This window comes from Canis lupus, chromosome 13 (genome assembly GCF_011100685.1).
Source record: "Canis lupus familiaris isolate Mischka breed German Shepherd chromosome 13, alternate assembly UU_Cfam_GSD_1.0, whole genome shotgun sequence".
Classification (NCBI taxonomy): Eukaryota; Metazoa; Chordata; class Mammalia; order Carnivora; family Canidae; genus Canis; species Canis lupus.
In genome coordinates this window covers 40232858-40246169 of record NC_049234.1, presented here as the reverse complement: position 1 = coordinate 40246169, position 13312 = coordinate 40232858, and the positions used below count along the sequence as shown (strand labels likewise).

General features: G+C 39.7%; 1 protein-coding gene across 6 annotated transcripts in view; it reads left to right on the top strand.

Annotated features, from left to right (window-relative positions):
- The window catches only part of ATP8A1 (ATPase phospholipid transporting 8A1), a 224355-nt gene that overhangs the window by 99824 nt on the left and 111219 nt on the right, over positions 1-13312 (top strand). For all 6 annotated transcript variants that reach the window (XM_038555963.1, XM_038555961.1, XM_038555959.1 and 3 more), the window contains 3 exons: positions 880-962; positions 5319-5368; positions 9941-10010. In XM_038555963.1, the coding sequence (XP_038411891.1) occupies positions 880-962; positions 5319-5368; positions 9941-10010 (203 nt within the window). The remainder of the gene's footprint in view (positions 1-879; positions 963-5318; positions 5369-9940; positions 10011-13312) is intronic.

The following is a 13312-nucleotide window of genomic DNA, read 5'->3' as shown; positions in this document are numbered from 1 at the left end:
TTAACTGTATTCTAAACCAGCACCCGTGACCTTGCAGAATGTACTAAATTCCTAAGAAGCAGAAAAAAAATTACATCTCATATTCTTAGGATGGACACTATGTGAATGTTCCTAATCCCACACCCTACCCTCAGCAACAAGAAAGTTTGATACAATATGGCAATGAAAGTAATTAATGTATAATAAAATAAACATCGATTCATTTATATCCATTTCTTTCCTTGTCTAAGCTCCTTTTTTTTTTTGAGTAGTGTTGACACACAGTGTTATCTATGTTAGTTTCAGGTGTATAACCTAGTGCATTTATATCCATTTTTTTAAAGATTTATTTATTTATGATAGACATAGAGAGAGAGAGAGAGGCAGAGACACAGGAGGAGGGAGAAGCAGGCTCCATGCCGGGAGCCCGATGCGGGACTCGATCCCGGGACCCCAGGATCGCGCCCTGGGCCAAAGGCAGGCGCCAAACCACTGAACTACCTAAATTGAGTCCTCAATTAGTATTTTTCTACATTTAGTGTTTTAGGAGGAAAAGCATAAAATGTAAAACAATCTTGTGCATTTATTTTGAGAAAGGTTTTTTTAGAGAATATTCTGAACCAAGGTGACATTTAAATTTTCCTTCTTAGGTGAGTTGACCAACAGTGAAATAGGACTTCCAGTGCCATACATGTCTCAGATCCTTAAAATGACTCTACTCATTCCTTTGGCATTATCATATAATTCTGAAAGAAATAGATTTCAGTAACAGAGGCCAGAATAAACAAAATTTTAATTCTTTTACAATTAAGTAGAAATTATAGTAATGTATTTCGGTTGTAATAGGGATAATTTTTTTATCTCACCATGTATTTGCTTTCACCTGTTTTCCTAAAACAGATGAGGGAGCATTGGTCAGAGCAGCCAAGCAACTGAATTTTGTTTTCACTGGAAGAACGCCGGACTCGGTGATTATAGATTCAGTAAGTTATTTATTTTTAAGTCTCTTTTTCATCAAAATAATAACATATGCATAACTTCAAAGATACAATAATATCAAAGGATGATAAGAAAGTAGAGGTTCCCTACTCCAGTTGCCTTCTCCAGAAGCAACCACTTTCTTTTATCTCTTTCTTCTTCAGGCATTTATGAATCTCATATTTTCAGAAACATGTGATTAATATGTTTTGATTCTTCCATTTGACTATAACTCCTGACTTTCTGTTCTGTTGTGTTAAATGAGAACTTATCTCTCTTGACTCACTATCCCTTCCTGGTATATATTTACTATAATAATATTACAGCTTTTAGTTAAACACATATTCAGACATAATTTTTAAAATAGGCAAAAGACTCAAATGAACATTTCACAGAAGAAGGTATATGATGGAAGGGGAGGTGGGTGGGGGTGACTGGGTGGTGGGCACTGAGGGGGGCACTTGACGGGATGAGCACTGGGTGTTATTCTATATGTCGGCAAATTGAACACCAATAAAAAATTAAAAATAAATTAAAAAAAGAAAGGCCACTAAGCACATTAAAAAAAAAATCATTAGTCATCAGTGAAATGCAAAATAAAATCACAGTGAAATGCTATATACCCACTAAAATGGCCAAGACTAAAAACATTGGCAGCACCAAATGTTAGTGAGAATACAGAGCTAGTGGAACACCTGTATGTTGTTAGTCATTCCAAAGGCGTGAGCCCTTTGGGAGACCTTGTAGAGCTCCCTAACGCAGGTAAACATGCCGCTGACCCAGTAATTCTACTCATAGTTTCCCAGAAGACATGAAAGTTTCTGTCCACAAACAGATACCTGATGGAATGTTCTTAGCAGCTCTATCCAGAGTAGTCAGACACTGGAAACAACCCAAACATCCATCAATAAGAGAAGGAATCAGCAAATTGTGATATACACATACAATGAAATATCCAAATGGTAAAAAGGAAGGAATTACTGATCCGTCAACAACATGGATGAACCTCAGGAGCATTATGTGGAGCAGAAAAAGCTAGACACCAAGGAGTGCATACTCTCTCCAGATGAGACAGGAATGATGCGGGGATAAAATTCAGAGTGGTGATTGCCTCGGGGTCAGGGAGGAGACAGATTGGAGGAGAGCACAAGGAATTTCCAAGGTGATGGGAATGTTCTACATCTCAATTGGGGTAGTGGTCACACCAGCATTCCACTGTAAATGACACAGTTTACACTAAATTATACACTTAAGGTCTATGTGCTTTTTGTATATAAGTTGCATCTCATTTTAAAAAAATCATTATTTAGTGCTTTTTATGCCTAAACCAATATTCATAGTTGAACATTTTTGTATTCAGCATTTTTTCCCTTTTTTTAATTTTATATATCCTGACATAAATTATTTCCTGAAAATAATTTTTCCTTTGTTTCCTAAAGAAGTAAAGAAGTCCCTTATTTTTTTTTCAATTGACGAATTTTCTTTCTACCTATTCGTGATTGTTCCCATATCTCCCTAGTACACTCCTACAAGTACAGTCGCACCAGGTAGTCTGTCAGATGGCAGTTCCTACCTTGAGACACCCCCATCCCTCTAGAAGTCCACCATTCTTTTTGGTCTATGCCAGTTCTAATACTTCTACAATACTTGGAATCCCTTTGGATTTTCTTCTGTGTAGGATTATTTCCTGAATCTCAAATCTTCTTTCTTAGTGAACTACCTTGTTTGGATGCAACACGTGTCACGTTTGATTCTTTAGGTTAAAAAGTACCTCCCAAAGCAGAGGACATGGTAACGATAGCCCTAAATAGGTCTCGCTCCTGATCTCCAGCTCTGAGATGCACTGGCTGATGGGTCACCATTTTGTTCATGGTTATCATCCTGGGATTGCTTTATCACCTCCCCGAGGACTTTCTTTACTTCTTTCCTGTGTTAGATCTTTCATTCCTAAATCCCATGTCTGCCTTGTTCTTAGTTTACTCTTACTAAAATACATCCTTTAGTGGATTTGGTGGAAATCTACTCTTTATCACAGAGTGGATTTACTCTTACATGGAGAGTAATTTAGTTTGTAGTCCTTTCAAGTCTAAACATTTTCCATCCTACTGTTATATGTAATTGATAGTCTGGATGAATATAGAATTACAGGATTGAAATCATTTTCCTTAGAAATTTTTATTTTTCCACTATTGTCTGGTTTCCAGTATACCTGAGAAATCAGAAGCTATTGTGATTCCACATCTTTTGTGACTTGCCCTACCCACTGCTCCATACTCTGGAAGGTCCTAGGATCTTTGTCCCAAGAGTTTGGGTTTTTCATGACAGTGTGCCTTAGTGGGAATATCTTTAACCCACTGTACTGAGCACTGATGGGTCCATTTCCATTTGGAAAATTCAGTTCTGGGAAATTTTTCTTGAATAATTCCATTTTCCTTCCCTCTCTTTGCCCTGCTGTCTCTCTTTAGAATTTTTGAACTAATCTTTAACTTTTTACTTCTGCTTTTTGTATCTTTGCCTTTTTGCTCTGCTTTTTGGAAGTTTTCATCAGCTTTGTCGTAGCTTTTTTTTTTTTTTTTTTAATTTCTACTCTGTATTTTTGGTTTTGAAAGGCTTTTGTTGTTCTTTCAGTATTTCTTTTTAATAGTATCCTGTTCTTGTTTCATGAAAGTCAAACTTATATTACTTCTCTGAGAGAAATAATAATAGTTTTTTGAAATTTTCATTTAAAAAAATTTTACAAGTGTTTAACAAAGCTTTTAATTACAAAACATTTACAAGGCTTTACTTGAACTATAGTTTTTACCAGAATATAAAATGGTCTCAAACTGTCACTGCAGTGATTTTGGTTTTGGGAAAAGTGTACTTCACCAAAAGTTAAATATCAACTTTCAGATGTTCTTTCCCAAAGTTTCTCATTTTCCACTGAGGAGAACAGAGCAGCATCTAATTACTGTGTCCCTTGCATATGGACGTATAGTAGACTCTACCAGGTTTTTGACACAAATTGCAGAATAATAAGGCCAGTCTCCTCCCATACGACCAAAGAGAAGCAACCAGACTGTAAACATTAATCACAAAAACATAAGAATTATTATAAACAACTGTTTCCCACATTTTTTTCATGAGTCCCATTAAAAAGCATATACTGGCTAATGCAGCCAGTATTTCCAAGGGTATGGAACACTGTGAAAAAGTCTTATGCCACCAGAAAGCCACAGTAATCCAGCTAATAGAACAGAAAATGCCACATATGACACAGGTGACAAACTACTTCAGTCTGGTGTTGAAATTAAAGTGAAGAGGCATCCGGGACCTGCTTGCCAGCCTCTCCTGCCCATCAGGAAACCCAGACCTGAAACTTCAACAATCTGTAGGAAATTTTGGTTTTGAATTCTTTTTCCTCCAAATTGCTTTTATCCATTGGTTTTGGACATCTCTGTTAGCATTTGTTAATCTCTGGTACTCCTACGGTCAAGACGGGAGACCTTGAAAGCAAGTTTGGCAATTCAGAGCCTGAGGGGGTTATTTGTCTATACTGGGCTTCACTGTAGGGTGGTCTGGTGGGATTAATTTGGGAAGTCGGCGTCTGTACCTCTAAGACTTCCCTTGGCCTCGTTGAATTCCCCAGAGAGTAATCTCTTGATTTCTGCCTGGGAAGGTTTGGCTGAGTAGGTTGGGATATTGGGGCTCGGCATTTAATATGAATGTGGTAACAATGCCATGTCTTCAGCTGTGCCAGTCAACTTCTTGACAAAAGATTCTTCTAGACAAAAGGAAGGGCCAGTGCTGAGAGCTGCTTTTCAAGCGGTGCTTACCAAGTTCTCCCCAATTTAGGCCCCTCTTTTGCTTCACAATTACCTCACAATTCTAGAGCTATCTGCATTTTCACATCCTTAAACCGCTTAAGGATTATGTGGTAACAATCAGGTGGGTTCTCAGCTTTTCCCATGACCACTATAGCATTCAGCTTCTCAGTATCTACTAAGATGCATCCACTCATTAATCTGCGTTCCAAATTTCCAAATTTAGAAAAATTTCCAAATTAGCTTCCAAATTTCTGGTGATATTGTCTCTTTTCTTTTTTTCATGCCATTGTAAGCTGCTTTCTTTTTGAAGTGCTTGCTATAGTTTTAGTGAGGCTTTGAGAAAGACAGAAACTAAACTAAACTAAAGACAGAAACTAAACTAACTATTCAGCCCTCTCTCTTAATCCGAAAGTTAATGAATCCACTTAGAGGATATATTCAGAAGGAACGCTTTGTATTATTTTTTACATTAAAACTTCATGCATGCAGGGTTTATTTCCAAGAAGCCAAAGATACTTCCAACTGGATGTAATCACGTGTTCCTTTCCTTTATAGCTGGGGCAAGAGGAAAGATACGAATTACTCAATGTTCTGGAGTTCACCAGGTAAAGCATCTGCTCTGTGATTTTTATCTGTAAGATAAATTTCTGTATATTTTTGCTTTTTCCTTTTTAAATAACTAAAAGGTATAATTTATTGTATTTTTTAAGTTTATTTATTTATGGAGACACAGAGAGAGAGGCAGAGACACAGGCAGGGGGAGAAGCAGGCTCCCTGTGGGGACCCCGATGTGGGACTTGGTCCCCAGACCGAGGATCACGCCCTGAGCCAAAGGCAGATGCTCAACCACTGAGCCACCCCGGCGTCCCTGTTTTATTTTTTATTTAACTAAATTTATTTAGAAAAGATATTAAGTTAAAATCTGCAGTATAGTTTGTAATTGTCATAGCTGCTGATAAATCATTAACACCTACCTTCAGAATATTACAAGACATGATTCCTGGAGGCAGTGTAAAAATATTTTTGAACGTAGCCGGTCTGCATCACAACTGTGGGGTATAGGACCAGGAGTCTTATGGCTGGTGATCTGGAAACATCATTATACTTAGAGGCTGCAGGATTTATGTGTGCTGAAGCTGAATCAAGAGTTAGGAACCCAGCAGTCTAATTCTGTGCTCATTGTATCTAATTATCTTTGGGATTTCAGAAACCATATCCATCTCTCTGTTAGGTATAAAACCAGTTACCATCTAGTAGGAAAAATCAGAAATCAAGGAGAATATCCTACTTAACTTATTTTTTAAGGTCAAATAATACAGACCTTCTAATAGTGATCAGTGACATCTCTATGAGTTCAGTTTTTTATTTTTGCTTGACTATATAGTTTCTGAACTAACCTACACTCTAGGTTATGGGCCTAGATAACCTATTAATGGTAAATGGGCCTCAGTTAACAGACAGGATGGCCTTTAAAGATTGCATCACTATTAACAGGACACTTAAAGCCAAGCCACAACCAGGAAGTAACCCTGCTGTTCAAGGAAATAAATGTTCACCTAGAACTTTCTTCTCCATAAGGCAAGCTTGTACAGTGACTAGAAAAGGCATTTCTTACAGTGTGGAGGTTCCTCAAAAAGTCAGAAATAGAGCTACCCTAAATTCAGTAATTGCACTACGAGGTATTCACCCAAAGGATACAAAAATACTAATTTAAGAGGACACACGTACCCTGATGTTTATAGCAGCATTATGAACAATAGCCAAATTATGGAAGAAGCCTAAATGTCCATCAACTGATGAATGGATAAAGATGCCCCCCACACACACACATACACAATGGAATAATGCTCAGCCATAAAAAAGAATGAGATCTTGCCACTTGCAGTGACATGAATGGAGCTACAGGATATTATGCTAAGCAAAATAAGTCAGAGAAAGACAAATACCACATGATCTCACTCATATGTGGAATTTAAGAAACAAAGCAAACAATCATAGGGGGAAAAGAGAGAAACTAAGGAACAGAATCTTAACTATAGAGGACAAACTGATGGTCACCGGAGGGGAAGTGGCTGGGGGCACGGGTTAATAAGTAAGATTGCACTAAGGAGGGCACTTGTGAGGAGCACCGGGTGTTGTATGGAAGCGTTGAATCAGTAAATTGTGCACCTGAGACTAATATTACACTGTATGCTAACTAACTAGAATTTACATAAAAACTAAAAGAAAATGATAAAGACATGTAACTTCTTGGAAGGAAAAAAAAAAGGAAAAGGCATTTCCTTTTCTTTTTTCTTTCTTTCTTTCCTTCTTTCTTTCTTTTTTTTTTTTTTTTTGGCATTTTCTTTTCTATGACAACTTTGCTGGCTGTCTTGGTTGGGAGTGACCATGTGCCATTGGTTAATATCAAAAATAATAGGGTCTGTCTAACGTGTTACTTAAACACTGTTTTTCCTCACTTGTATGCACCGAAGGGCTCAAGGGAAAATGCATGAGACATTGATGAGTAAACTGTAATAGAGTATTTCCAAAATGTATCCCCCACCCTTTTCTTTTTTTCATGTCAAAGTGGCTGTTTTTCCTAAGTCTACTTGCATTATACCAGCAGATAATTATAAGTAGTATATCAGTTAGCATTTGGGTATGTTTGTTTATCAGCACATACCTTAAAGCACCACGAAGAGAAATAAAAGAAGATTGGGGGTTTAAGATCTTGTTGGGATTCAGTGATGGGAGTAGGTGTGAGGCTGAAAGTGGGGAAAAGTGACTACGGTGGTATTAAAAGAGACTCTGGAAAAAACATTAGTGGTTTAGATGAGGAATGATGGTAGCACAAAGAAAGTAAAGTTGATAGAGTCCAGATACCTTTTGGAAGAATGTCAGGGGGCCTTTGGGATGGGTTGGAGGTGAAAGAAGAAAAAAGGGAGGGGTTAGAGTCTCTGATTGAACAGCTGGGTGGGAAGAGGTTCCGTTTATACAGATGGTACGTACAGGAGGAGTAGTGACTAGATGAGGTGCCCGTGAGATATGCAGATGGAGGAGCCACAGGTGGGCCGTGGGAGGTGAAGGCTGGGAGGAAAGGAAAGCCTGTGGCTAAAATATTAACTTGGTAGTTGTTGGCCTGTAAATGGTAATCAAAGCCACAAAAATGAGTTGAATCTCCTGGATATAAAATATAGGGGGTGAGGGGAACAAGAAAATCTGAAGATCGCCCTGTGACTGTGTCCCAGCTTCTAAGTTGATTAGGAGGAGAGGAATCGGCAAAAGAGACTGCTTCGTGCTTAGTGATGTAGAAGATAAAGAGAGGGGAACGGTCAGCGAGGAGGATCCTTTTCGAGGTGGCAGTGATCATCCGTGTCAGAGACTGCAGCAGGGGTGGTGAGCTGAAGGTGGGCAGTACTTGCTGACCGGAGCCCTTCGGGGGAAGGTCAGGAAAGAAGCCAGGTGGGCCTGATGGTAACACGCAGGGGATGCAAGGGGAGGCCGCAGGTACAGTGGCCGTGGGGGGTGGACTTGTGAAGGGAAGTGGCTCCATGGGGTGGGCTGTGCAGGCCTGGGTTTCCAGGATGGAGACCCTCACCCCGTTACGTACTGATAAGGGAGACCCAGCTGGAGGGGAAGATGCAGACTGGGAAAGCAACATGACTCTGGGAGGGACGTGCCTGAGGAAGAGAGGGGTTCCCAGCACGTAGGAAAGGAAGGCCTCTGAGGGGAAAAGAATTACTTGCTCCATGGTCTGGGAAAAGAGGCGGAGAGGATGGTGCCCAGCAGACAGCTGTGTGAATGTCTAGGTCTTAATGGCAGAAAGAGTAAGAAATTCTTGTCTGGGGCTTCCACCAAGGTGAATTGCAAAAATTTCTAGGGTCCGGAGTAGGCGGGCTCGTCACGGGCATGGAGAGCAGAGAAGGTGCTGCGAGCCCTGCAGACGGTGAGACAAAGCCACCAGAAGGAGGTGGCGAGTTGCAGGCCAGTGGGGAGCATGGTAGCCTTGCGCCCTGGCTTTCCTAAGCTCGGTGGCCCAGCAACTTTTCACCCCACCTGTGTCCATCCTCTGTGATGCCGCAGAAGGGTTCCCGTTTACCCAGGATTTGGGAGTTTTGCCTGGAGAAGATGAGAGCAGGAAAGCTGATGAGTTTGGGGCCACCTGTCATTGAAGTTGGGTTAGAGAGAGGCACGCAGGAGGGCTGACATAGAAGGTGGAGTCTGCAGGGCCGTAACGAGAAGGCTCCAATTATACGTCTTCCATAAGCACAGGAATGCTGATCGGAGGCACTAACGTAGAGGGGAGATGGAGAGAGAGAGGACTGGATGTTTCTGGATGCCTCGGAAAGAAACCCTTGACTGTCCTGGGGCCAGGACTCCCTGTCTAATGTCCTATTTCATACTGGGCTCATCTCCGTTTTTAGGCAGAATGTTGAGGTAAAACAAATAGATACAGACACTTGAGAAGTCCTTTATTGCCCTGATTTCTGGAAAGAATGCCTAAACGCCATTCCTTCCAAGTGAGGCTCGTCCTGTGCGGTGCGGTGCCGGTGGGTTGTTCACCGTTACTTGCTGCCTCGTTGTCACCAGAGATGCCCTACGTGTCACCACCCGGTTCTGTATTGCTGACACGGTATTAAAATGTCTGTGCTCATCAGCTTCACTTTGTCATGCAAATAGATTTTTTTTTTTTACGTGATGCCAGGGGTTCGCTAATAATCATTGAAAGATAATAGCGGTGCATGCTTAAGTCAGTTTTTAAGTGCCCACGCTTGCCTTTCTGTGTGATTTGGGTATATGCTCTAGGTGGATCATTATTTCTGTGTATGTTAAAAGCCATAACATATAATTTGCCCTTAGATACCAACCCAAATATTTTTTTAAATCTGAAAACATTGAACCAGAATATTCTTCTGCCCAGGTGGGTACTAACTCCTGCAGTTTCCCAGGATGCATTTTGTAAATGATTCCTCTAGGGCAGCAGCTGGTACCCTGGTGCCTTAAAAAACATAATGTAAGTCTCAAAGGTACCCCACCACACACCCAGGGGATGGCTTGTATATGTGGAAGGACAGGGCTCATAATTTGGTAAAATTTATTTTTCATTGCGAGTATTAAAATATGTGAGGCATGACAAACATACATATGCGTATCCTCGGTACGATGACACATTATGGAAAACCTCTTTCTTTCAGCGCTAGAAAAAGAATGTCCGTGATTGTTCGCACACCATCCGGGAAGTTACGACTTTACTGCAAAGGAGCTGTAAGTTTTTATTTTTGCCTTTTACAGTTTTGATTTATGATGGTTTATAATGTATACGTTCAGCATTCTGCTGTGGAAATGTAACACAGATGTTTAGCATAAAGTTGCTGACATCCACTTTCCTTGGTGTTTTATAGTGATAGTGTTGAGCCTCTTCTGGTGAAATGTGGAATTCCTTCTGGGTAAATTTGGTGCTTTGAAAAAATTTGGCCTAGCTTACTCATATAATTCAATCTTGATACACAATCTTTGAGGTTTATGTTATAAAATATATTAAAAGACAATTAAATCAGAAAATGCCTGGGAATTTTATTAGAAATGTAGGGATCCCTACCAGTTTGAATGTAATTTTTTAAAAACCATAAAAAAGGGGGGGGGAATGGATCATAGTTACTACTGTAATTTCATCATAGGGTTATTACCATTTGTCTTGCATGTTTTAATTATAACGGAATTTCTGACTATTGGTTGGCTTTGGTGTATTGGCAGATTATAGTGACAGAAATAGTAAAATGTCATTCAGAGTGAATTTCCTTAGTTAAAATCTGTTTATGCTCTTGGAAAAATGAGGAGTCTACTGACCAGACCTGCCTTTTATTCCTAAAATTAGTATTTTCCTTCTGAATTATCCTTTCCAGGTACCTGGTCTACTTGGAAACTAGTCAGGTAACTTAACCAACTTGGAACTTTCCAATTTTAAATAGAATCAAAAACCTTGATCTAGTAAATGAAACTTGGAAACTGCACTTATTAGGAAACCAAAGCTTATTAACTTAAATTTTTGTTGAAAATGTTTTTCGATGCCTTGGTTTTAAAGCATTAAAATGCCATTTTGGGATGCTGTGGTTTTAAAGCATTTTGGTAGGATTATTTAATGATGTCTCATAAATTTAGTTTTAGAATGCTGTGGTTGTTGATTGAAACAACTAATATTTATTCATTACGTGCAGTTTATCTACCAGACTTGAAACTGGATTTTGGAGAAAGGAAGATAAGACCCAACATTTGTCAGGAACTAAGCCTAGTCACAGAATATATATATATATGTAATTTATTATTATATATAATTTATTATTATAAATATATATTATATATGAATTATATATGAATTATAATTTATAATTATATATACATTATAAATTTATTAACTTATAAATTATATTAAATATTATAATTATATATTATATATAATATTTATATATATAAAGAGAAGTTTAGGATACAATATTGAGGTGTATTGTAAAGCTCTTCCATGTTCCAGTGATAGCATTTAGTGATAAGGGAATAAAGAGCCTTAAGACCTTCTCCTTTAAATGATTATGCGCCCGGTTTACACCCAACACACATCCTTTCTTTCTTAGTTTTGAGTAATCTTCCATCTAGAACCTCTGTTTAGGGAGTTAAAAGCATTGAATAAAAAATAAAAACATTGGACTTCCTTTTTGACTAATCATGGAGGTGGTCTGCATACATTAACTTGCTTATTGCATTGTTTCCCCTCCCTCCCAAGTTGGCCATGAAATGTGGTTGACTACTAAAAAGGCTGAAATGTGCAAAGTGGCAAAGTACACTTGAGAACTGCATGTAGTTTGGCAGAGAATAGCAGGCTCAAGGCTGGGAAGGTGGGCGTGTGTTAGGTCCTGGGGGGTTTTTCATGCTCGATAACTTGTACTTTTTTCTGAATTGTTCTGATGCCATTTAGGAAGATGACTGAAGACAGAAAGTTGCATACTGAGTTACCCTTGACGCTAGGGACCACAGTTCGAGAGTTGATAAGGATCTGAACCCAGGCAGTTGCAGAGAGGATTGAGTAGACCTGAGATTTAGGACTTAGTCACTAATTACATGTACGTGGTAGGGAAAACCATGACCGAGGATTATGACCCGATTTGGACTTGGCCAGGTAGACAAAGTAGTGCCACTTCCCACGGTAGAGGGTTGGGAGCCACATCTGGGCCATGAGGCAGAGATGGCTTGGATTTCACAGGGGAAGGAATCTGGAGTGCGGATGCGGATTTAGAAATTAGCAAGTGTAGCTGGAAGGTGAAAGCAGGGGATGGATGAGACCTTGTAAGAAGGAAATACTACATGGAGAAGAGGAGGGCAAAGGGTGAAGAGTAGAGGATACAGGAAGAGAGATCAGACTTGGAGGAGAGTCTGAGGAGTGTTGATTCCCTGGTAGAGTGAATAATGAACAGTGACGAGTGCCACAGAGACTTTAGTAGAAACGTCCTCTACGGAGTCAGCGATAATACTTTCCAGTCCGGTTGACACAGTCTGTTCAGACTCTGACATATATCCTCTATTCCAAATACATGAGATGGATATAAAGAGGGTTGAGCGGGGTGGGAGTCCCAGGCCCTGGGTCAGAATCAGGGGTTGGTGGTTGGAGTTTGGTTTCTAAGTGTTAGTGGGGGCAAATAGTGCTTTCTGTAAAATGTGGATGAGAGCCAGCCTCCCCTCTTTGATGCCTGAGACAGTGGTGAGCTTCCTAATCATGAGAAGAAGCTGAGAAAAATTCATGCCAACTCTATATAAAACCACTGGATAGGGCTGTGCACAACCAGGCGGCGCAACACGTGGAGACACAAGAGGAAATCTCCTGCCAAAGAGGGAACAAGCACGTAAATAACTGGACGTGGATTCACGCCAGGTGAAATCATGTGTATAGACCTGTCTGACCAAGGATGCTTAGTGCTCAATATGATTTTTCTAAAAAAATCACAACTATTCTTAAGCAGAAATAAATGGGAGGTTTGGGCATATGTGTGAGCTAAATTGGAAATCATAAATTTAAAAGAAAACATCAGATAAATGGAATACAGTCTAAATTAAACAGTGGCAGGGGTGCAGTTAGTGAATCAGAGAACAGTACCGAAGAGTCCATCTAGAACATAACATGGGGAGACTGTGGCTGTGTGTGTGCGGGTATACGGATGATTTGCATTTTTCCCTTTTTTCCAGGGTTTCTGCAGTGAGGTTGCCTTGCTTTATTAATTTTTAAATGAAAAAAAAAAAAAGGAGAAGTACAGTTTATGTCTGCGATAGTGGCCGATTTAAGAAAAGTCACATTTACACAAACAAAATCGTAATTTGTTGAAGGAAATGAAAACCCTACCCCGATACTTACATAGTGGAGGAGAACTTAGAAACCTGTTACACTTAGTGCATTAGAGAGCTTAAAGAAAACTTCTAATTAAGTGCCCCCTAAATAAAATAATAAAATCCCGTGCCACGGATCAAGGAGGACCACATGCGACGTCAGTTGTGTTCAGCATTTCAGCTCCCGGCCAGCGGCAGAG